This window comes from Podarcis muralis, chromosome 12, assembly GCF_964188315.1.
Source record: "Podarcis muralis chromosome 12, rPodMur119.hap1.1, whole genome shotgun sequence".
Taxonomy (NCBI): domain Eukaryota; kingdom Metazoa; phylum Chordata; class Lepidosauria; order Squamata; family Lacertidae; genus Podarcis; species Podarcis muralis.
In genome coordinates, this window is record NC_135666.1 from 1,992,239 (window position 1) to 2,019,716 (window position 27,478).

Consider the following 27,478-nt stretch of genomic DNA (forward strand, 5'->3'; position numbering starts at 1 on the left):
TAGACCACAGCGTGTGGGGCACTGCAAAATGCTGCAAAACAGCTGCAAAACTTTGGCACTGGTTTAGAGGGGATCCCAGATTTTGGAGTTTGCAGTTAATGTAGCTGAGCCATTGCCATGATTGAACAATTTAAACGGCAAGTTCGCAAGATAAGAACTGGAGTATTGCTTGTTTATAATATGTGGTGTGTGTGTGTGTGTGTGTGTGTGTGTGTGTGTGTCCATCACATTAATACATGAAAAGGATATTGTGGCTGTTACGGAAATTGGGGAGGGGGCACATCTTTAAAGTTGTTAAATGTTACAAATATTATGCATAAATGTATCCTTTTGACTTGACAGCTCAGGGAAGTTACCTAGCTTTAAAAATCATATAAAATCAACTCCTTTGCCAGTTTCCTTCATTCCACCGCCAATTTGCTTCATTGGCCAAGGACTTGGAAACCACTTGGTCCCCACCATAATCCCTCAAGCGGGAGGTCATGTACTCACAGGAAGGTATTCATAGGTGTCAATCGCTAGGCAAAGGCACTCCTACGGACTTGCCCAGGTGACAGACTATGCAAACCAAAGTTCTAATTCCTCTTGTAGTAGGTGCTTATAATGTTTTCCCCAATACATAACCTGTATCCGCCTGTTGCCCCAACACATTCCTCATATGTTAATCATGTATAACCCTCCCCTTTTCTGATGTAGTAATGATGTAGTGATGATGCTTAATGAACTGTATGCTGGGATAAGATAGAATTTTTTTTAAAGTCCTTGTGACCCCATCCTCGGGGTTCAAAATTCCTCTTTGAACCTGTTGTGCAATAAACTTTGGTCTACAGCTATTTGCTTTGGTTGGTGGCTAGACTCCTTCCTTTATTCCGCAGGGACCTGCGGGCTCAGCCCGACGAGCTGGGTGACTGAGCAGCCTCGCACCTAGATTTTTTCGTAACAGTGGCATACAATGAGCTATGAAAATGAAGTCCTGTTTATACTGAAAATGAAATACCTGCACCAAATGAAGGAAATGGTGAAGCTGACATACAAAGCACTTTGTATTGTTCCAAAAGTTGGGTGCCACCCCCACTCTCTGCAGGATTCCAGGGCTTCCCAGGACTCACCCTGGGTCTGTGTTCCTTTGGAGAATTGAGACACGGCGGAGACTGTCGTAGCTTTAAAAAATATGCTTTATTCACCTATTTACACCTTCAGACTGCCTGGAGGGAGTCCAGATCTTACAGCATGGTCATTTCAAGAGGGGCTTGTCCCTCAGAGCAGTGCAGCCCTGGAGTCCAAGGCATCTCTCTCAGCTAGCCTGCAGACATCCTGCCCAAGATGGAGCCCAGTCTTTTCTCCCCCTTCTTCTTCCCAGCACCCCTTGGTAAAAACTCTCTCTTCCTGTCACTTCAAACCCACACCCCATCACCATGACAACCTCTGTCTGCTCAGACCCAGGCTCTCAGATGGTCCATCAACTCCTTTTGTCATGTTAATGCCTTTGCTCATTAACAGCTCTAGCTTCCAATCTGGGGCTAGAATCCCACCCAATAGTCTCCATACAATGGTTTGGAAGAGGGATGGTGAAGTCTTAAAAGTCCCAGTTCAGTCCCACTGCCTTCACTCTTTTGCAAGTTCATTGTTACATATTTTTTTTAAAAAAAAGAGTTGGGTGGCTTGTTCAGCTTGTTTTATGCTTCAGTACCTTGCCCAATCCCTAGAGAGATAAAAAGAGAGAGAGTTTATATATTGATGTTTTCCATCATTTCACAGTCAATCTCCACCCTATCTTTACTTGCCTTCAATTTACTCTTCAAAATACTTAACACAGTATTTTGCATCTTTCCCCCATCCTCTCCCAATAAATCAAATCCCATACACATATTTTAAAAAGTTTGTTTGCTGACACAAACACCCCTGGAGCCAACCTTCTAACCTTTGGCAGCATCAATCCCATCTTGAGGGGCTAACTGGTGAAAAGAGCAAAGAGAGAGAAACAGAAAGTAGCTACGGTATTTGGTTTCTCAATGCAAGTAAATGGGAGTACCAAAGATTCAAACTTCTGATTCAGAGGGTCAAAACAATTTGGTTCTCAATCAATTCAGTCCAAATTGTGGCCTGGGCTGAACTGCCAAATTGGGTGTTGAACTGGATTTGGGGTGGGGCTGGGCTTGAACAGCCCTAAACACTGATTGAGAAGCATTTTATTTACAGCAACAGAAAAATGGAGAACCTGTTGCAGTACTTGTTAAAAAGGGTTTCACAATCCCCCATGTGCACACCCACGACATGATGTGAATAACACTCAAGAGGACCTGAACTCACTGCTGATAGTCCGTCTGCAACAATATACAACAACAACAACAACAACAATAATTTTTATTTATACCCCGCCCTCCCCAGCCAAGGCCGGGCTCAGAGCGGCTTACAAGCAATAATAAAAACAAGAAGAATGATTACAACTTAAAAACAAAATAAAATACAACATTAAAATAATGGAACATTAAAATATTAAAATGTAGCCTCATTGCAGGAGGAGAAGGAAAAGAAAAAAGAAAGAGAGGGAGGGAGGGAATCAAATTGGCTCCAAGCCAAAGGCCAGGCGGAACAACTCTGTCTTACAGGCCCTTTGGAAAGAAATCAGATCCTGCAGGGCCCTGGTCTCATGAGGCAGAGCGTTCCACCAGGCCGGGGCCAGTGTTGAAAAGGCCCTGGCTCTGGTTGAAGCTAATCTAACTTCCTTAGGGCCCGGGACCACTAGGGTGTTGCTATTTACGGACCTTGAGGCTCTCCGTGGGGCATACCGGGAGAGGCAGTCCCGTAGGTACGAGGGTCCTAGGCCGTGAAGGGCTTTAAAGGTCAAAAGCAGCACCTTAAATCTGACCCTGTACTCCACCGGGAGCCAGTGCAGCTTGAAAAGCACTGGGTGAATATGCTCCCATGGCAGAGACCCCGTGAGGAGCCTCGCTGCAGCATTCTGCACCCGCTGGAGTTTCTGGGACAGCTTCAAGGGCAGCCCCGCATAGAGCGAATTACAGTAGTCAAGCCTGGAGATGATCGTCGCATGGATCACTGTGGCCAGGTCAGGGCGGGAAAGGTAAGGGACCAACTGCTTGATGCGGCGAAGGTGGAAAAATGTCGCCTTGGCTGTTGCTGTAACTTGCGCCTCCATGGAAAGGGAGGCGTCAAGGATTACACCCAAACGCTTAATGGAAGGCAATGGCACTAATTGGGCCCCCACAAGAGAAGGGAGTTGGTCCCTCATCCCCATGCCATCCCGATCTCTGTCTTCGAAGGATTTAGTTTCAATCGGCTCCCACGAAACCATCCAGCCACAGCTTCCAAGCATCTGGTCAGTGTGTTCAGGGCCGAGTTGGTGTTGCCATCCATCAGCAGATAGAGCTGAGTGTCATCAGCATATTGGTTTTAAAATTAATATTTTAATGTATAAAAAAAATGTCTAGTAGCACCTTAGAGACCAACTAAGTTTGTTCTTGGTGTAAGGTTTCATGTGCATGCATACTTCTTCAGATACACTGAAACGGAAGTCACCAGACTATTATATATAGTGGGAGGGTGGGGTGGGGTTTTTCTCAGGAGGGTAGTAGGAGATGGGTGATTGACTCAATGGGTATGGTAAACCTGTTAACGATTGCAATTAGTCCTACAGGAAAAAGCAATGGATAGTATGCAGATGATTAGCATATATAATGAGACAGGAATCCAATACAGTGGTACCTTGGTTTGCAACCGCTTCGGATTACAACCGCTTTGGATTACAACCACGTCAAACCTGGAAGTGCGTGTCTCTTTTTTGGATTACAACCAATTTTTTTGGGATTACAACCAATTTTTGGGGGGATTACAACCAATTTTTGGGGGGATTACAACCAATTTTTGGGTGAAGGCCCCATTGGAGAAAGTGTGCCTTGGGTTACAACCTGTTTTTATTTACAACCGGACCTCTGGAAACAGATTATGGTTGTAAACCAAGGTACTACTGTATCTCTGTTAAGACCAGGTCTCTACATAGTTTTCAGTTTAGTGATACTGAAAACAATGGAGAGACCTGGTCTTAATATAGATATTGGATTCCTGTCTCATGCATACTATCCCTTGCTTTTTCGTGTGCATGCACATGAAAGCTTATAGCAAGAACAAACTTAGTTGGTCTCTAAGGCACTACTGCACAATTTTAATTTTTTTATATGTTTCGACTGCGTCAGACCAACACGGCTATCTACCTGAATCTAGAACCATTAATATTTTATTTATACCTGTCCCGGTGCAATGTGCATCAAAAGCAAACAAACTTCCTAAATCTGGCCTGCAGGGCAGAACGCCTTTCCATTTCACTGTCTTTGTACAGATCCTCCTCCTCCAGCAGCAGAGGCTCCTTGCTTGCAACGTTTTCTCTTAGCTCAGCCGATTCCCTCACTTCCTTCAGCAATTGGATTCTCTCCTGGCATCCAGGCTTCAGATCCTGCTCTTCTGAAATGATGAGCAGGTCAATGTATTCTTGAGTGGAGAGCAGGTTGGGCTTCAATCCAATTTGATGCAAGCGCTGGAGGCTTTGAGATGATTTCTGGATGAGGTCTTCTAAGGCTTGCTTAGCCTCTTTGTATTCCTGGTTGAGATTTCCAAGCACCTTCTCTGGGGTCATCGCCTCTCCAGAGGCGTCTTCATACTTTCGCTTCAACTCATCATAGGACTTAATCTCTTTTGTTACTTTATATTCAAACAGGTATTTCTGATTGAAGTGCATCTTCCATACACAGCGGCCAGGACAGACATTGCATTTTCCCGTATTTGCATTGATAGCTACACAACGGCGCTTGCCCTCATCTCTCCGGATCGGGCAAGGATAATGGCAGGTGTAGTGACAGTTCATGCAATTGGTTGTGAATCTTCCAGCGGCAGAGATGTCTTCCTTCCCTGGCACAGATTTTTCTACTTCAAACTCAAAGTTTATGTTGGCTGCCATCTCAGACTTGTGTTCCTCCAGAGCTTGCCTCGTCTTCCTCAACTCTTCCAGCTTTCCAAGGGCAGCTCTGATTTGGGGCTGCAACCCTTCTGTGATGGCTTCTAGCTCCTTCCGTTCCCTGAGCACTTCCTTTGTCAGAGTTAAACTTTCACTGTCTAGTAAGCTTAATGTGTCAAAAAATGTCTTCATGCTTGCAGTGCTCATTTTCCAGAACTTGTCATTAGGATTTAGGTTCCCTTCATTCTCTTCAGAATTGCTGGCAAACAGAGCTGAATTGCTGAATTTGAAATGAACTGGGCTACCACTGGAATCTTTAATGCATGGCACATCCTCCTTCTTCATGGCTTCCAAAACAGGAAGAGAATGTCCATCTGCAAAGGTGATCAGGATCTGGATGTTGTTCCTTATATCTGTCCCAAAAATGGAGAGCACAGAGTCAAAGGCGTATTTCTGGGCACGAGTTAAGGCAGCACTGGAGGCCTGAAGTACAATACAGATGACATCGACATGATCCGTTCCTCCCGGGGTGGAGAAAAACTCCCGGATCTGCTTTGTTATCCGTTTGTACTGCTTCCTACCTCCCATGTCTCCAAATCCTGGAGTGTCAATGAAAGTGAGAGAATAAGGGACTTCAAAACCCTTCTGGTGGTGCACTACGTAGGCGGTCACTTCTGAGGACTGACTTTCAGCCTGAATGAGTTTGAATCGGAAATCATCTTCCCATTGCACACCCAGGATATGATTGATCATGGCATTGACGAGAGTGGTTTTCCCTGACCCTGTTGCCCCCATCATCACAATAACTTTGTTGGGGACCTGCATGTTCTCTTTTCCTAGCTGGTATGTTTGGACGGGGGCCGATTGATCTGAGGTGGCCTCCAGGGGAAGTACATACACGGATGGTTGCCCATCTTCCACCGGGGTGCTTTCCTGGAGGTATTTTCGAGCTAGTATATTTGCCCCGTCTTCTTCTTCTTCCATTGCTGTGGAAATCTCAGTCTCTTCACTGGGCTCACTCTCAGCCCCATCAAAACATACAGCTGAGACTCTAAGTCTGTAGGTTCTGTGAGGCTTCAGTCCATCCAGCTGGCAGGACTCTGTTCTTGCCCCGGTTCTTTTTTCATTCCATCTGTCCTTATCGCCCACCAGCCCCCTGTACTCCACTTTGTACTCCTGTATATCAGCTCCAATGACCTTTGGGCTCTGCCAGACAAGACTGATTTTGGAAGACTCTGCGATTATCACTCTCGGTTTCCCAGGAGGGCTGGTAGGAAGTGTCTGTACAGATCTACTCAAATCACTAGTCTCACTAAGTCCTGGTTTGCTCCTAGCGCTGTATCGGAATTGGTATTCTGAGTCTGGCTTCAACCCTCTCACTTGGAATGTCTCCTGACTGTTCTCTGTATTCACAATCTCCCAGTTTCCTTCTCCTGCAATCTTGTATTCTACCTGATAGCTGGAGATTGAAGTCCTCCCATACTCTGCGGGTTGAAATGTCAGCTGCACATGGTCATATCCAATTAGGCTAACCAGGGGAGGGAGAGGTTTTGAGGGCAGCTCAAAGTTGCTGTTGACCATCTCTCCATCTTCATAGAGGTAAATGGAAGCTCCTGGGTTGTCCTGATCTGGGACAGAAGCCACAAGGAACCGGGTCTTCCCATTGGATTCATTGACTTGGGCAAAATCCATAATAGATTTGGCAGCTTTTCGAGCTTTTCGGGTTCTCTCTCTTTGCTCAAACCAGGCTTTCCAATGCTCTGTCTGTCCTCTTGCTGGGTTCTGAAGCCATTGTTGTAAGCTGGCTAAAAATGGTTCCTCGTCATGTAAAGAATTGAAGGTAAATGTGAGAACAAACTCATTTGCAGGGCTTAGCACTATTTCTTCCAGTTTGTTCTTGGAGGAGATGACTTCCATCCCATGTAGAATATTAAGGTAAGAGTTCACCAAAATAATCTCTCGTTCCTTGGCATCCAGAAACTCGTTGAGTCTTTGGCTGTTGAAGGGAGACTGGTTAATGGAAATGAAGATCTCCACCAATGCTTGTTCCATTTTACCCCCTCCTCTGATAGAAGGCAGGATTCCTGCCAGGTGTTTCTGGAAAGTCTGCCTGTGTTGCTTGCACAAATCCTTGAATCTCTTGATTTTCATCTTTATTTCCGGGAAGATGTTCGCAATGCGGGTGTTTGTCAAGTCATTACATCTCATCCTGATTTCATTCAGTTGCTCCATGATGGCTTGACTATCAAAGACCAGGGCCAAGCTGATCTCACGCACCATCTTAGCTGCTTGGGAATCCAGCTTGGTCAGTGGGTACAGCCAAACGGTTACAGGAACAGCCCTCTCCCCGTCCTTCCCCAGCATTGCAGGAAGGATGGCATATGTTTGCATGGCATCTTGGAAAGTCACTGGATTCCTCTCCAGAACAAAATCTCCATGGAATTTGCAGCGGAACTTCTCAGTGTAGTTCCTCTCCCTCTCTGTTGTTTTGAAGGCCAGTTTCCCTTCAGCAGAGACTATAAAGAGCTGGATTGCACCTCGGAGTTCTGCTTCTATCTTTTTTACAGACTCAGAAGAAGAGACTTCTCGGTCAAATACAAAAAAAGCCTGGGCGCCATACAAGATGGCAGTGACAACGTGAGTAGCCACGCCATGCTCAAATACAGATGGGTAAGAGATGTTTTGGATTCCCAAATGGCTCATCGTCAGTTGAGCATATTTCGTGGTAGCTTTGTACTGCAGAGTGACTCTGGTCTGTTGCCCAAACTTTTTGGTGTCTTCAAGGAATTTGCCTGATCCTTCCACTTCAACCAGTCCCCCCAGAAAACTGACTCTGAGTGATGCTGAGGCATTGAGGGCAGAGGTCTTATCTTCAATGGAATCAGAAGCAATGATCTCAATTTCAGTCTTGGGCTGCCTTTGGATACTCAAGTCCTTCCGAAGTGAGTCCGGGTCCCAAAGGGTGACCCCTTGAATGAAGCAGAAAAACAAACACACAAGGCTTTAGTTATGCTCAGATAAATGGACAGCACTGCTGCCTGAAATGCTTAGGATGTATGGGGAAACAACAGGTATTAATTGTGGTAGAATAAAGCCACCATTGTCCATGGTGAGTACACTAATTCTTTGGTCTCAGTTTCACCCCAAGTCAAACAGCTTTGCACCTTTTCTAAAGCATTGTGCAAAGACTTATAAATTCTTTTACTAGAGATGATAGTAGGAGGCATGTGAACCCTGTAGATGATTGTGCTTCCCTGTGGACACCTTCAACTGTCACAATTTTATTTTTATTTTTTGTTTCTCTTCAGCATAGGAAACTCATTTTCTGTGTCCCATGCCCCCAAGAATGTCCTCTTGGTGAACACCATTTGTGAATTATGTGCCACAGGAATCTATATGCTTTCTGGTATTCTCAAAGAATATCACAATTAAGTGCTTTAAGAACTCAAGTGGATGCTATCCTGACCTGATTTGTCACCACAACCTGTCTCATTTCCTCTCAGACTCTCTTCCTGAGTACGTTACTTCAGGCACTGGGATCGGCCCTCAGTCTTCTGTCATGAAGACAGATGCAAATAATTCATTCAGCTTCTCCTCAGTCTCCTTATACTCCATTAGCAGTCCTTTGACTCCCTTGTCATCAAAGTGTCCAACCTCCTCCATAGATGGTCTCCTGCTACAAAGGTATTTAAAGAACTTCCTGTTGCTGGTTTTAATGTTTTTCATAATGTACCGTATTTTTTGCTCTATAAGACTCACTTTTCCCCTCCTAAAAAGTAAGGGGAAATGTCTGTGCATCTTATGGAGCGAATGCAGGCTGTACAGCTATTGCAGAAGCCAGAACAACAAGAGGGATCGCTGCTTTCGCTGTGCAGCGATCCCTCTTGCTGTTCTGGCTTCTGAGATTCAGAATATTTTTTTTCTTGTTTTCCTCCTCCAAAAACTAGGCGCGTCTTGTGGTCTGATGCGTCTTATAGAGCGAAAAATACGGTACTCCCCCAATTCTTTTTAAGCATCTCTTAATTTTTGCTTGCATTTCCTTTGTCACAGTTTCTATCCCTTTTTCTTCTATTTTGGACATGAGTTCCATTTTCTGGAGGAAGCATTTCTTCCATCAGTAACGATACCTTGTTGACAAAGGGCTCACTAACCCAGCCTTCATCATATAACCAATAATTCTTCCCTATTCTGGAAGAAGCTGAAGTCATCTCCCTTGGAGACTTTGCGCAAGTGTGCTCCATTTTAAGTGCCATGTTCCATCCCAGACATGGCAACCAAAGTGATCTCCCCATCGGCTTTACCTGGGATGAGGGCATCTTTGCGGCAGTCATACAGCATCCCAAGCTGAAATGGGCGGCCCAACGCTGGTATTTCAACCGCTCCATCTGAAATGGCCATGGCTTTGGTCCAAATCGCTCTCCCTTCTCCCTTTGCCTCCCTGCAAGAAACAAGAGATGTGAAGGAGGCAGGACAGATTTTAATGGATGTGGAGTGTGAGAGGACAAAGGGAGGAACTAGTGATGCCATCGAAAGAAGAATGCCTGCCACACACACAAAAAATAAAACAAATAAACAAACAAGATACTTAAACACACCAGCAATGGCACTGCTTCCAGGAAGGTCAGTGAAATGCTGCTTCAGCTGGAAGTGCTGGGGGAAGTAGCAGACAGACCCAGAGCACAGGAGGAGAATCTGAGCATCAGCCGCCTCCTCTTCCTGTCTCCATTGCAGTCCTATGTTGCACTAGAAGAGGGGTTCCCCAACTCTGGTCTGTGGACCACCAGTTGCCCACAAGCTTCATTCAGGGGGGTCTGCAGCATCTCTGCACCACGTATTTAGATTGGTTTTTAATGGCATTTTTCACTCATTCTATTCGTTGCATTGCAATTTATTGTCCTGCAATTTGAATTCCATTGGATTAAAATTGTAATACAATAAAATGCAATACTAGGTGCTACTGCCCCTGCTTGCATAGATTGCCAGCTCTGCCAAACCCACACCTTCATACCCTCACTGGCGGATGAAGGTGGGGGCGGGGTAGGCGGGCCACCCCTGGTGCCATTCAAGGTGTGTGTGTGTGACATTGCAGCTGCCCCCCAGGATGCTCGCCGCTTGCTGTGCACCCCCCAATGTGTGCCACGCCCCTTTGCAGTGTCATGCCACGCCCCCTGGGACGTGTGCCAGCCACGCCCCCAGATGTATGCTGCTCCCGGTGTCAGAGCAGGTAGCTTCGCCACTGCATACCCTCACCCTGTCACAGCTCCTTCAAACACCCCCCCCCCCAGTTCTTTCAAGTTCCCCATATCCTTGCAGCTCCTTCAACCTCCTCATCCCCTCATAGCTCCTTGGTTTTCCTCCACCAGGGCTTATTCAGTCCTCTGTTGTGGTTTAAAGCCATCTTGTTAAACCCTGCCTTCTCTTTTGCTTTCCTCCCCCACCCTGATTTCATGCAAATCCAGGATTGTGATATATTACTACAAATCCTCCTGTGGGGGCTGTGTGATGACAGCCATACCTTTTTATGTACGTAGGAAGGGAGGAAATAAAAAATAAAAATAAACAAAGGTTTGGATGGAGAAGGTCCTGAAGCAAGCAGGAGCACCCATAATTCCTCTCTCCCTTCTGCTCCCTCTTTGGAGAAAGCAGGTGCTTGAGAGAGCAATCCTACCTTGATGGATTGCCAGCAAGACCCCACTCTCTCTTGTGTGTGGAAGGAGGCAAATAATGAGATCGACTGAAGGAGGGCGTTGCTGCAGATGGTGTTCCTGTAACCCTCTGAGGTGGCACAATCTTCTAATACAATTTTGAGGATTGCGTCTTTGCTCCATAAGCACAGGCAGCTCCCTCCCTCCCTCCTTGCTCCTCCAGGGAAACAATAGAAAGGGGACTCTAGCACAGCCCCTGCAACGCAAGACTTACAGCTAAATAATCCCTGAGAGGTGGCCATCCAACCTCTGTTTAAAGACCTCCATTGAAGGACAGGCCACCACCTTCTCAGGCCATAGAGTCATAGAACTGTAGACTTGGAAAGGACCCCAGGGTTTATCTAGTCCATTCTTCTGCAATGCAGGAATCACAGCTAAAGTACAGTGGTACCTCGCAAGACGAATGCTTCGCAAGAGAATTTTCCCTATGGGCTTGCTTCGCAAGACAAAAAGGTCTTGCGATTTTGTTTCCTTTTTCTTAAAGCCGTTAATACCCAGGAAATCCGCGCTCCACAAAACGAAAAAATCGCAAGACGAAACAACTCGCAGAACGAATTAATTTTGTCTTGCGAGGCACCACTGTATCCCTGACAGATGGTCATCAAAAATCTCCACCACTTTCCAAGGTAGCATTTTGCACTGCCAAACAGCACTTTCTGTCACAAAGTTCTTTCTTAGCTACCCAACCACAGCCATTCCCTCTTTCTGGGCCAACCCTAAATCCTGGGAGGGTCCTTGCAGCCCCTGCCAAAACCTGGGATAGCCTTGCGCTGCAGCCTTCATTCGTTTGCTTGCTCCAAGTATTGTGACCTTTCAAAAGAGCCAGAGAGCATTAAGCGAGGACATTGGCGCAAGAGCCCCACCACCAAATCCCCTCTAGTATGCCAGCAGCCATGCAAAAGAAGTGGTTGCACGATAACTTCTAATATAAGGTTACCAGACTTCCCCGGATTTACAAATCAGTCCCCATACAAAATCCATTGACGTTGAAAAGTGTCCCCTGATTCATTGAAAAAAATCTGGTAACCTTATTCTAATAGTTGAAATGAATCTTACCAGAAACATGGAAATCAGATGAATCTCCCTTGCCTGAGTTGTCTTGAGGGAGCCGTGCAACTTGCCTTTGTCCCTGTTAAGCACAATTCTGTTTCAGGTCCCAGAGGCCACTTCTCCTTTTATCTGTTCAGGGATGCAAGTTTGCTAGTTGACAAAGATCACTCTCAAGGAGAGAAGGAAGTTGAGAGATGGTGGAGAATGTTCCCACTAGTCAGCAGTCCAAAAAGGCTCTGGAGCATATGAGCCATTGGCCTGATCCGTCAGACTCTTCTTGTGTTCTTATATATTTACAAAGGCTGTTTTGTCAATTTTTGGTTTGTAGGAAAGGTCCCATGCTAGATATATGCACACTACTAAGGAGGGGGGAGTGGAGATTTGTAGTGAGATCCTGCCCTATACCTTTAGACAGTGCTTTTTCTGGGGGGACGCAGGGGTACGCATACCCCTAAACATTTTGTGAATCTAAGTTTGGCCTCATTGAGGGGCACTATTTCAATATGAGTAGGAAAATGAGAGTACCCCTAACCTTTTTTTTAATAGAAAAAAAAGCACTGATCTCAGGGTGGTTCGCAATGTATTAATAAGAATTTAGAAAGAAATGAATAAAATCTAGACATTTAGAAATAATAAATATGTCTCACCATAGTGGGGAGGACTACCATTGTGCCTGCTCTGTCTGCTTTCTGATGGGCAACACCCAGATTATCTCACAACAGGGATATTCCAAAAAAGAGAGAATACAGTGGAACAGGGTTGCGGACGTAATCCGTGATGGAGGCACCTCCGCAACGTTCGCAAGCTGAAGTGCCGTTTCTGCGCGGACACTGGTGCAATTTGGCGCTTCTGCGCATGTGCGAAGCATGATTTAGCACTTTTGCGCATGCGCGAGCAGTGAAACCTGGAAGTAACCCATTCCGGTACTTCTGGGTTTCTCACAGTCCGCAACCCGAAAACATGTAACATGAGGTATGACTGTATGAGAAAATGTGAAGGGAGGGAGGGGGAAATGTTGGAAGGCAGTGATTTGGAAGAGAACATTATACGGACAATGGAGAATTAATGGAGATACAGGAAGCTTGACTATTCACTTTAAGTCGTAGTATGTATGGGCCCTTAGATAATCTACTAGGTTGAGCACACATTGCCATTTACTCTACAGGCATGGGAAAAGCCTTGTGGATCAGGCCACTAGCCCATTGAGTCCAGCTTCCTGTTATCACAGTGGCCAACCAGATGTCTGTGGAAAACCCACAAGCGGGATTTGAGAGCAAGAACCCTATCCCTTCCTGTGCTTTCCAGCAACTGGTATTCAGCAGCATTGTAGTTTCCATCTGTGGGGGCAGCAGAGCATAGCCATCTTGCCTAGAGAGCTCAATGGACTTCTCCTCCATCAATTTATCTAATTCTCTTTCGAAGACACCTATGTTGGTGGCCATCACTGCCTCCTCTGGGAGTGATTCAATATGAAGATGGCTGCTAGGTAAGGAAACCGATCACATCCAGAGTTGGGCAAATACTTCCATTTGCAGGAGGAAGATTAGAGCAACGAGGTCGGGGGTCACCTTGCTAAAGGTGTTTCTGTGTCACTCTGGATTGTAGGATGAAGGCTGGATCAGCTCAGGAGAAAGAGGCTACTTGCCATGACATGGACCTGGTCGACCAGTTCCTGGAACCTCTCAACTTTCTTCCTCATTGGAATGGATTTTGCAAAGGTATTAATTTTCATTATTGTATGAGTTCTCAGAAAGGGCACATATCTCCTGCAACCAAGTTATTCTGAAACTGAATTTGAAAGGGGTGATGATGGTCACAGATGTTCAGAGGGTCCTCCGTGACATTCCATTTGCCAGTCAGATGCAGAACACAAGAAGCAGGGTGTATGGTAGGCCAGAAAGAGATTTAGCTGATACTTTGCTTTCTCACATTGAGTGAAACCCTGAAAGAGGAAGCTCTGCTTTGTGGGAGTTTCTGCTTTCAGCCTGTCCTTTTGCATGGATTATCCCCTCTGGAGGAGCATCACTGGGATGAATGGCTGGGCCTAGGAGGGAACTGCTTCATGCTTCCTTAGGAGGAGTGGCCCAGGTTTCCCTAAAGACCACCCAGGAGGACTCCCCTGCTCAGCGCCTGAGGGCCCCAGTCCTGCCACTCACCACCTGGCCCAGGACGGGGCCTGACAGGCCTATAAGAACTGCTGCTGCTGCTGGGCAGAGAGGGCTCCATTTTGTTTTGCTTTTTGTTTAAATTGCTGTTATTTTTTACCTATGTCATTTTAATCTGTGGCATTAGTGCTGTATTCTTAGTTTTAGATTTTGATTTATGTGGAAACTGTTTCCCATTTGGTTGTGTATTTTTTGATGTGGTTTATTTATTGTTTATGACTTTTGAAATTATTTAAATCTTGTTATGCTGTCAGCCACCTTGAGCACTGTTGTTTAACTGCGGAAAGGCGGCATACAAATAAAAATGATGATGATGATGGGGGTGCTTGTGAGACCATATGGAAGGAAACCATTCTTGGAGCTCATAGCTCCAACTTTCAGCCTATCACAAGCCCTTGCCCAGCAGTGCATGAGGGTGGGGTGGAGACATGGCTGCAGGGAGACGGTTGCCAGATCAGAGCCCGAGTGCTGCTGCTGCCAACCCCAAATCCCACTGTTCCTGCCACCCCTGTCCCAACTCAACCGCTCCGAAGTGCAACAAGCACCACCAAAATGACCCTGCTTCTGCAACCCCTCCCCCCCAAATAAACCCTCACGGATGCTGCTCTTCCTTGGTGGGCAGAATATTTGAAAAAGCAAGGGATGCGCAAAGATGTCACGCGACTTTCACTTTATTAGGGTTGCCATCTTTCGAAAAGCGAAACTGCTTGCAGCGGCATTATGCTGGACGTGTCCGGGGTATTCCGGGTGTGTTGTTCCTGACCTTTCTACACCGCCCTCCCCCCAGGATCACAGGGCCGTTTTCAATATAAAAAACACAGAAACGTGTCACATAGTAATACACAAAAATAATAACGTTATCTCGGGGTGGGAGGGATGTCTCTTTGTCTGCCTCTCCCCGCCTGGGCGGGGCTCCCGGCTCTCCTCCCGGGAGGCGGGGGCCGCCCCCCTGCCGTGCGCGCGGCGGAGTCGGGAGCGCGCCGGGCCCCGCCGCGCATGCGCTCCTCCCGCTCGGCGAGCCCAGCTGCTTCCTCGGAGCTGGAGGGGCCGGGCTGGCGGGAGCGCGCCTGGGGCTGCTGCTGCCGGGGCTCTTCGGGCGGGTGAGTGGCGGGGGCGCGCGGGGGGGGGGGGGAGAAGCGGGCGCCTGGCCCAGCCAGCCCGAAAGAGAGAGAGAGGAGCCGGTGGCTTCTCTCCTATCCTTTGGGCCAGGAGGAGGAGGAGGATGCGCACTGGGCCTCCCCTGGCCGCGCGCCTGGGCTCCCTCCTGCTCCCAGGCGCGCTCTGCATGCGCTCAGAGGCTCAGGATCCCCCTCCCCGCAGGTGCCCGCCAGGTGTCTTTTGCCTGCAGTCAAAGGCCTCCGCTTTTGGAGAGCGCCGGCTCCAGCTTTGCGCATCCCGCCCGGAGCTTGCCCGTCTCTGTCTCTCTCGTGGTGATGGTGGGGGTCTGGAGCCAAATCCCTGCTCCGGGCAGGGGTGTGTGTGCAGATGTTTCGGGTCCCTGGGTGTGATGCAGCCGGGAGGGGACGCGCCTGGCCGAGGGCGCGGATGCCAACACCTCCCTTGCCCGCCGAGAAGGCTGCTGCTGGCAGTTGCAGGAACCTGGAGGGGGGCGCCTTGCAGTCCCAGGAAGGAAAGGATCCAGCCTCCTGCTAGCATCCTCTCCTGGAGGAGGAATTCCCCAGGGCTCCTCCTCCTCCAGGGCGGGCACCTTCCGGGCATTCCCCGGGGAGGGCGCCCCAGAATCGTGGCCCTGGCAGGGGGGGAGGTGGGCCAAGCCTAAGCAGGCTCCGGAAGAGCCAGCAGGAGAGGGAAGGCCTGCTTCCAGGAGTGCCCAGCAGACAAAGACGGGATCCCGTGTCCCACGCAAACAACCACAGTGACGTCCGAGGAGGAAAGCGGCAGCAGAGGGAGGGAAGGGGAGGAGGTTGGGGGGGGGGCAACTGCCAGGGATGTTTTAGCTGAGATTCCTTCCTGATTTGGGGGGGGGGGGGAGGACTAGGGGGTTCCCCTTCCAATTCTAGGATGCAGTTTCCTGCTCCTTGCAGAGCCCTTTTTGACAGCAAGCAGTTCCTCCTGTTTCTGGCTGGGGGGGGGGACAAGAGGCCCCCCCCAAATAAAACTTCTCTGGGTGTGTGCAATGCAAGTGGTTCCTCCTGAGCCCCTGCTCCGAAAAGTGAGAGAAGGGTGAGCTTGGTAAGGCCATCTTGCCAAGGGTTAGAATGAACTGAGCTGGATTCCTAGAGAGGACAGATTAAAGATAGAGGGGGGGGGAGGTCCTCCAGAGCAAAACCACCTGCCTCCCAAGTCCCCCCAAGGGTGTGCATGGCTGGTCTCTCTCTGCTGTGCAAATTAGTGGCACCTTCTGGGATCTACTGTCTCTTCTGCCTGTGCTGTAGAGGGAAGTGACAGGCAGGTGGGGCTCGTCAACCTGTGAAGGTAGCCCATCTGGAAGAAGGAAAACTGACCGTAAGCCTACGCTGCCTTGCAGGATACAGTGGTGCCTCTGGTTACGTACTTAATTCGTTCCGGAGGTCCATTCTTAACCTGAAACTCTTCTTAACCTGAAGCACCACTTTAGCTAATGGGGCCTCCTGCTGCCACCGCACAATTTCTGTTCTCATCCTGAAGCAAAGTTCTTAACCCGAGGTACTATTTCTGGGTTTCACAGTGGAGTCTGTGACCTGAAGCGTCTGTAACCTGAAACATCTTTAACCCGAGGTACTGTAGCCTTATGAGGCTTTGCCCTCGGGTGGGAAAAATATTGCGCCTGGGAAAGGGAAGTGGGAGTCAACAGACACTCAAGGAATAGTTTCGGAGAAAAGGCTTTTATTTCTACCATCCATGAACTGGTAGAAGGAGCAAGTGTTTTAAGTCACAAAAAGCATGCACGAATTCACAATCATGTGCACAAGCATATATACCCCTTTCCAGTTCCCTCCTCCTTTCTCCTCCTTCTTGAAGAGTCCTGCCCCATGAGTTCCTCTGAGCATGAACAGAAAGCTGTCTTGGGACTCTTGGGCTCTTGGCGCCCTTCCCAGGAAAGGGGTTTCAGAGTGTTCAGATATGTTTCAATCTCTTCTTCTGGCATGGGTCCTGGACAGAGAGCAAGTTGCAATGTGGTTCTTTAGCAAGGCCAGAAGGCCTGAGAAACAATGGACTGTGTTCCCTACCTTTGTTGCAATCTTTTTAGTTACAGCAAGCGGAATGTTTCTGATGCTTAGCTAATGCCTTTTAGCTGCTGAGAAAAATGATTTTGAAAAGCTCTGAGAAGCTTTGAGCCTGCTTGGGGGGGGGTGACTTCGGGCCTAGGTGAGGTCACCTGTCCTCACCTTCCTTCAGTACCACTGTACAGTGGTGCCCCGCAAGACGAATGCCTCGCAAGACGGAAAACCCGCTAGACGAAAGGGTTTTCCGTTTTGGAGGTGCTTCGCAAAATGAATTTCCTATGGGCTTGCTTCGCAAGACGAAAATGTCTTGCGAATTCCTGCAGGGTTTTTTCCCTCCCCCTCTTTTTCCCAAGCCGCTAAGGCGCTTATCAGCTGATCCGCTAAGCCGCTTAACAGCTGATCCGCTAAGCCGCTTAACAGCTGATCGCTAAGCCGCTTATCAGCTGATCCGCTAAGCTGCTTAACAGCTGAGCCGCTTATCAGCTGAGCCGCTAAGCCGCTAAGCCGCTTATCAGCTGATCCGCTAAGCCTGCTAAGCCGCTTATCAGCTGATCCGCTAAGCCGCTAATGGGCTTGCTTCGCAAGACGAAAAAACCGCAAGACGAAGAGAATCGCGGAACGGATTCTTTTCGTCTTGCGAGGCACCACTGTATATTTGGGAGAAGGAAAGGATAAGGAGTAGACTCTGAACAAATCAGAATCGAGTCCCTAAGACAGTTGGATGGTGCCTTGTATGTCTCCTTCTGGAAACTCCTGCAGCCAAGCTGGTTCCAAACATTCTGCTCTGCGTTCCTTTGGACCACATCAGGGAGACCGAGAGGAGGGTCTGGGCAGCCTAGGACTGCCGTACATACTGCCCAGGCTTGTCCCCCGTAGAGGATACTTCAGTGCTGCTAACCTAGCAGTTTGACTTCATCCCCAGAGACATGGTCTCTTGAGACAAACAGATGCCAGCAACAATTACCTGTCCTTCGCCCCAAGTCCCCAGAGCAGATTGCAACATTAAAACACAATATTAAAAACAGTTTAAACCACTTACCATCACGGAAAGAAGGTGGGTCCTAGCTGCTTTTTAGTTCTGTTTTCATCTTAGCCCTCACCTGCACCTCCTTTGGCCTCCCTCACGTGGCCCTCAGGGGGTTGGCCAGCAGAACAATAACAGATAGATATCTTTCCACAATAGACTATCTTGAGAACATTGGAGCTTTGAAGTGCTAGAAAATGAGACAGAAGCAGGAAGTGCAGGAGAGCAAGTCTTGAGGACCCCCAGGGTTAGCACTCCCACTCTAGCCTAGTGTCCACATTACACAAGGTACAAATAACTCACTTGTCAATCACAGTTCTGAATTCATTCATTGACTGAAAACACTGAAATTGCCTGCACATTTTGCATAGTAACTTCTAGGAAGGTTAGAGGATAGCTTCTCCATTTTCTTCCTTTTGTTGTTAAAGAAGGCTCAGAGTCTTGGCTGTAGTGTCGTGCAGGCCTGGTTCTTAGCAAGACTCGCCCACAAGCAATTGTCAAGCATCTTGACAGTATACCAATTCTGTAACAAAAACAATGCATTTGCTTTGTAGGGTTTGGCAGCAACTCTAATTAGCACAGTCATAACTTGGAGGCTCTTGAAGGCTTCCTGAGAGCACAGATGGATGAGCAAGATTCATCTGGAACTGAAGCAGGAAAACTCAGTGCCTTCAAAATTGGGAGCAGATTCTGGGAAAACTCTGTGCAGAAGATCCTGGGTGAGGAGGACACTCTCTGCTCAGATGTGCAGAGCCAGCAGCTCAGGCAGTTGTGCCACCAGGAGACTGAAGGACCCCGAGAGCTTTGCAACCGACTCTACCACCTTGACTGTCAGTGGCTGAAGCCAGAAAGGCACACGAAAGCTGAGATGCTGGACCTGGTGGTCTTGGAGCAGTTCCTGGCTGTTCTTCCACCACAGATGGAGAGCTGGGTGAGGGAATGTGGAGCGGAGACCAGTTCCCAGGCGGTGGCCCTGGCCGAAGGATTCCTCCTGAGTCAGGCAGAGGAGAGGAAGCAGGCAGAGCAGCAGGTGAGAGAGACTTGCCTCTGGATACTACCAAGGGGGTCTGAACAGGAGGGTTAATATCCCAAAATTCTCTCCTAATGGCCCCCACCTTTTCTTTGAAAGTCTCCAAAGAATGATATCAGATACTCCTAAAGTTTTTGCCTCTGCCATTACTTTCCTAATCTTTCTCCTCATTCATGGTTTTGAATCCTTGTTGCTCTTTCAGGAAAAGGATCTGTTTGCAGAAATGGGCCCAGATTCCTCTGGGGCAGAGAAGACTCGACTGAACACCAGAGAGTTGACACTGGGTAAGGAGGAAGGAGTTTTTTCTCCGTTTGGTCTCATTTTGTGGATTTTAAAATTAATCCATGGGTTCTTTTAATCCTTTTGGGGAAGATACTTGCGGACAAGAGTCCTCAGGAAGGGAGACATTTCCCCCCACAATTAAAATATGAAATAGGTACAAACTTCAAACTGCATTCAGCAGGGGAGACATGTTATAAGGCCTATTTCATAGAATCGTCGAGCTGTAGAGTTGGAAGGTACCCCAAGTATCATCTGGTCCAAACCCCTGCAATGCAGGAATCTCTGCTAAAGCATCCGAAGTATATATATAAAAAATAAAAAATATTGTCCAGTAACACCTTAGAGACCAACTAAGTTTGTTCTTGCTATAAGCTTTCGTGTGCAGTGTGCACACTGGTTCTTCCTGCTTAAGTGCAGAACCTGACATCTGTTGCTGTTGAAATTCATTTTGTAGCTTGTGCCCAGTTCTCCAATCTGTTAAGGTCATTTTGAATTCTGATTCTGTCTCCTGCGGCATTAGCTACCCCTCCTACTTTGGTGTAATCTGCAAATTTGATTAACATCCCCTCAATTCCTTCATCCAAGTCATTTATAAAATGTTAAACAACTTGCCCAGGACAGAACCCTGCAGCACCCCACTTGTCACTTTTCCTCAGGAAGACGAGGAACCATTAATGAGTCCTCTTTGGGTTCAGTCAGTCAACCAGCTACAAATCCACCTAACAATTACCTTGTTCAGCCCATATTTTACCAGCTGCCTTGCAAGAATATCACGGGGGACTTTGTCAAAAGCCTTACTGAAATCAAGATACACTATGCCCACAGCATTCCCCTAATCCACCAAGTTTGTAAAGAAATCAGGTTGGTCTGTCATGACTTATTTTGGAGAAACCCATGCTGGGTCTTAGTAATCACAGCATCCTTTTCTAAATGCTCACAGACCGACGGTTGAATTATCTGTTCTGGGACCTTCCCTGTTATCAATGTCAAGCTCACCGGTCAGTAGTTACCTGGGTCTTCCTTTCTCCCCTTTTTGAAGATGGGGACAATATTTGCCCATCTCGAGTCTATAGGGACCTCACCTGTTCTCAAAGATAATAGACAAAGGCTCTGAGATTACATCTGCAAGCTCCTTTAGCACCCTTGGGTGCAGCTCATCAGGCCCTTGAGATCTTAATTAATTTAAAGTAGCTAGTTGTTCCCTTACTACCCCTTTTCCTATCTGGGCTGCAGCTCCCTCCTTACATCATTTATTCTGTTATCACTGGTCTGGGCATCGCTTTCCTTTTGGGTGAAGACAGAGGCAAAGCCGTTCCGCCTTTTCTGTCACCCATTAGCATTTCCCCATCTTCCCCACGCAGAGGACCTAACACTTGCTTGTTCTTCCTTTTACTCCAGACCTAGTCGAAGAAACTTTTTTTTTTACCCTCTCTTGCAATCCTGAGCTCATTCTGAGCTTTAGCCAGCCTGACCTTCCCCTGCAACTGTTGGCTACTTGTGTCTACTCCTCCTTTGTGATTTCCCCTTTCTTCCATTTCTTATACATGCCCTTCTTAACTCTCAGTTCAGCCACATCATGCCTCCCACTTTTTCTTCTTGTTGGTATTGTCTGCATTCAATATTTCTCCTCTTAAAACTTTCATCCAGCTTGGACCCCCTTCTCTTTGAGTATTTCTGACCTTGGGATCACACCCAGTAGCTCCTTCAGCTTTTCGAAATTGGCCTCTTTAAAGTCCGACTATGCTCATTTCCCCTTGCCTCTGTATCCTGGAACCCAGGAGGACAGGATCACATCCTCTTGAGTTTCCAAGCACTTCCACTTCATCAATCGGTTCCTCGCTATTAGTGAGGACCAGGTCCAAGATAGATAATCCCCTTGTTGGTTCTTCCACCTTCTGAGAAATGAAATTGTCAGTGAGGCAATGGAGGAATTTGTCAGACCTTACACCCGTGGCAGAGTTTGAGTCCCAGCAGATATCAGGGAAGTTGAAGTCCCCCATGATGACCATTATGGTTAGATATACACTTCTTCACCTCTGATAAAAGCATGCACTAATGTCTTCCCACATACCTTTGTCAGGTGACAGAAGGATGCCGGCAAGACCTCCTCATTCATCTTTTCATTGTGGTGGAGGGGAAACAGTGGCTGTGGAACCAGATGAGGTAAGGGAAGGAGCATTGTGGAGAAAGCAGCTGAGGAGTGGGGCAGCCAGGGCGCCTTTGGGCCTGAATAAACCTCTGTCCTCCTTTTAGCTTCTGTCAAAACTGCCCTGAACATGCTATTTGAGGTTTATGTGCTGAGAATAATGAACAACCACCTCAGTTTAACTTAGCCTTCTGGATGTTGCAAGTGTTATTTATCAGTTGTTGTAGTTTTGCTTATATATTTATCATTGGATGTTAAAATAGGTTTCTAAGCAGTTGAGAAGCCATAGAAAACAGTTGCCAGGGTTCCCTTAACCAGTCCCATCAGCTGCACAATGGGGCTTTCCCACTGTCTCCTCCCCCTCCCTGTGCCCCCCTGTGCTCCTGGAAGTTGGCTTTAGGGCATCTGGGGGTATCCCTCCCCAAAACAGCACATGGGGAGAGGAGAAGAGAGAGGGAATCCTTGTGTCTGGCCAACTGGAATACCTGATTTGAAGAGCACAATGTGGAGTTCCACCCATTTGCACAAAGATTAATACCCATCATAAAAATACATAATAAAAGAATTCCACAAAAAAAGTATCCATACTTAACATCTGCAGCCAAACAATCCCATTAAAACAGCACAGCCAACGAACTGGCAGAAAACAACGTAACAATGTGTAGAATATAATCTTTATCCTGTCCGAGAGCAATACATTTTTCTTCTTCTTTTAGGGTCTAGTATGCTTTGAAGATATAGCTGTTCATTTCACAGACGAGGAGTGGGCGTTGCTGGATCCTGACCAGAGAGCTCTGCATAAGGAAGTCATGGAGGAGAATTGTGGGATCATGGACTCTCTCAGTAAGGCTCCCTGTTGGATCATGATGTCTGTTTTGAAATTCAATACGTATCTATATATGATGGACCTCCAATATTTTGATGGAGCTCAACAGGGCCACCTATAGCACCTGCTTTTCTGACACCACTGCAGCACATTTAGAATGGAGGGCTATCTACTGTTTGGTCTGCAAATATTCTTCTTCCATTTATTCCTTTTTAAACGATGATCGGGCTGGTCCGAATTGCCTAGGCTTCAGAGTTGTTAGGGAAGTTGAAGAAGCTTCTGTCAGGTTTTTTTGTTTTTGCTTTTGTCTGTTTTTGATTGAGCAAAGGGATGACTGACCTTGGAAACGGAGCGGATTTCTTGATTGGGCCAAACCAAACCCATCCTAGAAGAGAGCTAGGCTTTTCAAACGAAGGTAGTGAACCCTGTAGTAAGACCTCACATATGATTCCCTTCGATTCTTCCTCTATCACAAGTGTTCATGAGCATTGCTCAATAGCGGGGGCCTCCATTTCTTCCTGAGGCTCTAATCTGTTTATCTGTTTGTTGCAGATGGTGATGAATTGGAAATTAAGAACAGGGGAGACCATGACGAACTCCATCCAGTGGAGAATCCGTATGAAGTTTTGGATTCTGGAGAGAGCCTGAGTGAGAGCTCCCATTCTACTTCCCATCAAATAAATCCCACTGGGAAGACACTCTATCAATGCTTGGAATGTGGAAGCAGCTTCACTCGGAAGGAAAGTCTCACTTCCCATCAAAGAATTCATACAGGGGAGAAACCCTATCAGTGTTTGGAGTGTGGAAAGAGCTTCAGTCGGAACTCCCATCTTACTTCCCATCAAAGAACTCATAGCGGGGAGAAACCATATCAATGCCAAGAGTGTGGAAATAGCTTCACTCGGAAGGAAAGTCTCACTTCCCATCTTAGAATTCATACAGGTGAGAAACCATATCAGTGCTTGGAATGTGGAAAGAGCTTCAGCCGGAAGGAAAATGTCACTTCCCATCAAAGAATTCATACAGGGATGAAACCATATCAATGCCTGGAATGTGGGAAGAGCTTCAGTCGGAAGAAAAGTTTCATTTCCCATCAAATAAGTCATACATGGGAGAAACCATATCAGTGCTTTGACTGTGGAAACAGCTTTAATACAAGCACAAACTTTCATAATCATGAAAGTAGTCACCTTGGGGAGAAAACATTTCAATGCCAAGAATGTGGAAAGTGCTTCACCTGGAAGAAAAGTCTCATTTCCCATCAAAGAATTCATACAGGGGAGAAACCCTATCAGTGCTTGGAATGTGGAAAGAGCTTCAGTCAGAGTGCCCATCTCACTTCCCATCAAAGATCTCACAGTGGGGAAAAACCCTATCAGTGCTTAGAATGTGGAAAGTACTTTAGCCGGAAGGAAAGTCTCACTTCCCATCAAAGAATTCATACGGGAGAGAAACCCTATCAGTGCTTGGAATGTGGAAAGAGCTTCAGTCGGAAAGAAAGTCTCACTGCCCATCAAATAATTCATACATCGGAGGAACCATATCAGTGCTTGGAATGTGGGAAGAGCTTTAATATAAGCACAAACTTCTGTCAACACCAGAGAATTCATAGTGGGGAGAAACCATATCAATGGCTGTGTACAAATTTGATTTTAGAAGACTTTAATTAGTATGAGAGTAAAGATTGCATTAGTGTATTTGTCATTTGTCAACCCAGCAAAGAAGTGGACTTTGTCTTATAAAACACCCTGTGCCCAATATTTCTTGTTCTGTGTACCCAGATCTGTGAGGTGCAAGTCACTGGCAAAGGTTTTGAATGTCCCCTCTGGGGATAGGATAAAGAAGTATTTGGCAACACTGATGAGGCAGCCCAAAATGCTGAATTTTTTTGGGAAAAGTTGACAAGCAATTCATAGTTTACAAATTTGTGGTGCTCCTGAGCACTACTTCCATCCTCAGCATGTCCAGGATGGCAGTGGTGTCAGCTTGAAGCTCTTCCTGGTATCTCCTGACCAGACACAGAGCCAGAAGTTTCGGGCTTCCCTCTGTGAGAAGAGTAAGTCGAGGATTCCCTTGCTGCTGTCCTCCTCCGATTATTCAAAGTACATTCCGAGGGGATGCAAGGAGCAAACAATTGTTATCCACGAGGAAGAAAAAGTTACGTGTTTATTGCACTCAAAGGTGGTTGGGAGCAACAGCAAGCAAAGTTTATTTTCTTTAGCCAACCCCAGTCCTCACCTGCACACATCCGACGCATGGAAAAAGGCTTAGATTGAACCAAGATTCTAAACAACACAACTCATCCCAGTGGCAAGTGTCTGACACTTTTTCCCATGCCATGTGGACATATCAACAGATCTTGACGAATTGGAATTTTTTTTATCAGTGTCTCACGTATATTCCTTGAGCAGCTGTCACTGTTCTACTTCTCCCCAATGTTAACTGAGACGCAGTCACAATGGAAAAGGTATTTTTGAAACCATGCTGGGCGGCTGTGCCTCGAGTCAAGGCCTTGTGGTGACCCTCTCCACATAGGTCTGGTGCCCCACAGATTATTGGTTCTCACACTCTTGCTCTTCTTCACAAGAATGGGAAACGATTCTGTCCAATGTATAACTTTGTCCATGGGTATTCTGTCTTCCAACCTATCACCTACAGTCCTTCCCCATAGCTGTTCTTGAATGTGACTGTACTGTAACATTAAAATATTGTTCCATGCCACCCCAGTCTCCACAGCAGTGTGAGATTCCAGTGGTCTAGGCATTTGCCGAGGTTCCTGTTTCCTTTGGAAATGAGGCACTTCAGAGACTGTGGTTTATTTCATAAACTCATAGAGTTGTAGAGTTGGAAGGGACCCCCTAGAGTAATCTAGTCCAACCCCCTGCAATGCAGGAATCTTAGCTAAAGCATCCGTTTACATTTAACCACTTCCAGTGTCTTTCTTTATTAAGGCTTTGACTACGTTTCCTGTTCATTAAATGTCTCCCAATACCCTTTTCCATCTGTCTTCAAAACCATTCAAGATTAATCCCAATTGCCCTGTCTAGCCGATTCTCTTTCCAGGCATACGGTGACCACCATAGAGCCCATAACAATTTATTCTTTTCCGTGTTCTGGAACGGACGTTCACTACATGCAGTCCCTAAAAGCAGCTAGTTCTGTACTGTAAAAGGCAGGTAGAGACCTTTTCAGTTTACCTAGGCCATAAACCAAAAAGTAAATGGAATAATCAAAATGAAATTATTGTTTTCTCCAATACACACACATACACACACCCCTGACCAGAAAACCCAAACCAGTTGTAGTGTGGGATGTATTTACACTGATGAAAGGAAATCACTCCCTTTCTGGGAAAGGCTCTGGGGAGAAACCTTCCTTACAACTGGCCTTGACCGGCTGTGAACTTGCGGTGTACTAGGTTATAAAGTCCTCAAGCCCTCCTTGTCTCTCCCAAGGATCCTCTGAAGACCATGAAATCCCCAGAGACTCCTGGCAAACCCTGCTCTCAGAGCGAGTTGGCGTTCTTGTCAGGGTAGGATCACTTCTTCCCTGACCTTCACTGTTCCCTTTTGGACTCCTGCTTAAAATATGCTTTTCAGGCAAGCACTTCTGGACGCATAGATGTTGATGTGTTTTAGTCTTGTACTGTTAATGTTTTTACTGTTTCTGATTTTTATTTAGCTGTTTAATTTAAATGATTTGTTTTTAACTGTTTGTAATAGATAATTTTAACATTTCCAGTAAACCTGAGATGTTTTTATTACCATCAAGTAGCATAAACATTTTATTAAATAAAAATAAATTAATCTCACCCACCATGTTCTTACTATCATGGCTTTCTGCAAAGAAATGGGGCTCGTGACATATATACGGTAATCATGTTGGGCCAGAAAAACCCCCAACTCTCCATCACATTGTGGATGCTGCCTAGACGCGGAGGTGCTTTCTAGTTATTTCTTTTTAAAAAATGGAGGTGGGGGCACACTTCAGAATGGGATGGGGCTGCTACAACCTGGATCACATCAGGTGAGTCCACTTATCTAGGGGTACAACTATCCAGAGTGTGGGGGTCAGGTGGGATTGCTATGAGGAATTATGAAATATGGAGCAAGCCATTGCGTCCGCGATGAAAGCATTGCATTGACTGGGTTTGATTCATTGACAATAATTTCTGATCGAATCCCACAAGCCTCTGCACCTCTGCCATTTGCTTTCTCTACGCCTGACAGGCACATATAAGCATTCTAAACACAGGCCAGTTGCTTCACCAGGCATCCTCAGTACATAAAGATAGTAAGTTACTTTGATGTAGTTTGTTAATCTTTAGATAGATCTTAAGGGCCAGGAAGAGAGTTCACAAGGAGATGGTATATACTGCCATCCTTCCTCTCCTGTTTATGACCTCTGGGGTTTTGCTGAATGCATTCCTCTAGTCCTGTTTTATTTACTCTCAGATATGTATGCATGCTCAAGTAGGAAATAGTTTCTTTGTAGTTTTACTTTGTCCCCACGTGGGTTTTTTTGAAATGCTCAAAGGAAATCTGATTGCTTCTTATGAACACTGTATAAAAAGTTCTTTTGTCAATAAAATGACCTGGGCCGAGGAGTGGAGAGGGATTATTATTGGCACCTCCTCCCAGAGTCTTGCTGGTCAAGCCTCGTGTGTATTTTATTAATCAGAGTCCAATCCTTCCTTGCTTTGGGAACTCTACACACTTCTGAAGGTGAGTTATGTGGATTCCTCCCCCAGCCCTACCCTGGAGTGCTGGAAGCCACAGGAGGAGAGAGGGCTCTTGGGCTCGAATCCTGCTTGCTGGTTTCCTGAAATGGAGGTGCTTGGCCACTGTGAGAACGGTCCTGGCCTGATCCAACAGGCTCATCTCATGTTCTGATGCTGCTGGACAGATTAGAGAATAGAGGGAAAGATGGAGCAAAGGTTTTGCTTTGTGCTAGGAAGTGTCATAAGTTCGTATGTCTCCGCCATACCCACCGCCACCCAAAGACACCTCAGAGACCGCTTTTAAAGAACAGATCAACTTTTATTTGAAGGATGTTTCATTAGTGTAAACGGAGAAAGCAAAGCTGAGATATCCAGGGCTTCCTTTGAAGGTACCACT

The 27,478-nt window shown here is 46.7% G+C and overlaps 2 protein-coding genes and 1 long non-coding RNA gene across 8 annotated transcripts in view; 2 read left to right on the top strand and 1 right to left on the bottom strand.

Moving 5' to 3' along the window:
- The window catches only part of LOC114607340 (uncharacterized), an 11,479-nt gene extending 3,842 nt beyond the window's left edge, over window positions 1–7,637 (top strand). The window contains exon 3 of the long non-coding RNA XR_013390293.1: window positions 7,534–7,637. This is a non-coding gene — a long non-coding RNA (uncharacterized LOC114607340). The remainder of the gene's footprint in view (window positions 1–7,533) is intronic.
- On the bottom strand, window positions 1,643–12,151 carry LOC114607265 (uncharacterized). 4 transcript variants are annotated; one of them, XR_013390281.1, is made up of 3 exons: window positions 9,268–10,004; window positions 4,230–7,935; window positions 1,643–1,702 (listed from the first exon to the last, which is right to left on the bottom strand). XR_013390281.1 is itself a non-coding variant. In XM_077916593.1 (3 exons), exons 1-2 carry the CDS (start codon window positions 9,491–9,493, stop codon window positions 4,283–4,285), a joined length of 3,879 nt encoding a protein of 1,292 aa, XP_077772719.1. In that variant the 5' UTR covers window positions 9,494–10,004; the 3' UTR covers window positions 1,643–1,702; window positions 4,263–4,282. The 4 variants fall into 4 exon arrangements, 3 of the variants coding, with proteins under 3 accessions (XP_077772719.1, XP_077772720.1, XP_028606134.2); XM_077916593.1 differs by having other exon boundaries at window positions 4,263–7,935; XM_077916594.1 differs by lacking the exon at window positions 1,643–1,702 and adding an exon at window positions 11,728–12,151 and having other exon boundaries at window positions 4,055–7,935; window positions 9,268–9,404.
- A 1,003-nt stretch (window positions 12,152–13,154) lies between these two features.
- LOC114607276 (uncharacterized) lies at window positions 13,155–27,016 on the top strand. 3 transcript variants are annotated; one of them, XM_028750322.2, is made up of 6 exons: window positions 13,155–13,439; window positions 18,632–19,107; window positions 19,310–19,391; window positions 21,470–21,552; window positions 22,252–22,378; window positions 22,914–27,016. In XM_028750322.2, exons 2-6 carry the CDS (start codon window positions 18,700–18,702, stop codon window positions 24,029–24,031), a joined length of 1,818 nt encoding a protein of 605 aa, XP_028606155.2. In that variant the 5' UTR covers window positions 13,155–13,439; window positions 18,632–18,699; the 3' UTR covers window positions 24,032–27,016. The 3 variants fall into 3 exon arrangements, with proteins under 3 accessions (XP_028606155.2, XP_028606154.2, XP_077772765.1); XM_028750321.2 differs by lacking the exon at window positions 13,155–13,439 and adding an exon at window positions 14,855–14,986; XM_077916639.1 differs by lacking the exon at window positions 13,155–13,439 and adding an exon at window positions 15,896–16,604.
- The last annotated feature ends 462 nt before the right edge of the window (window positions 27,017–27,478 follow it).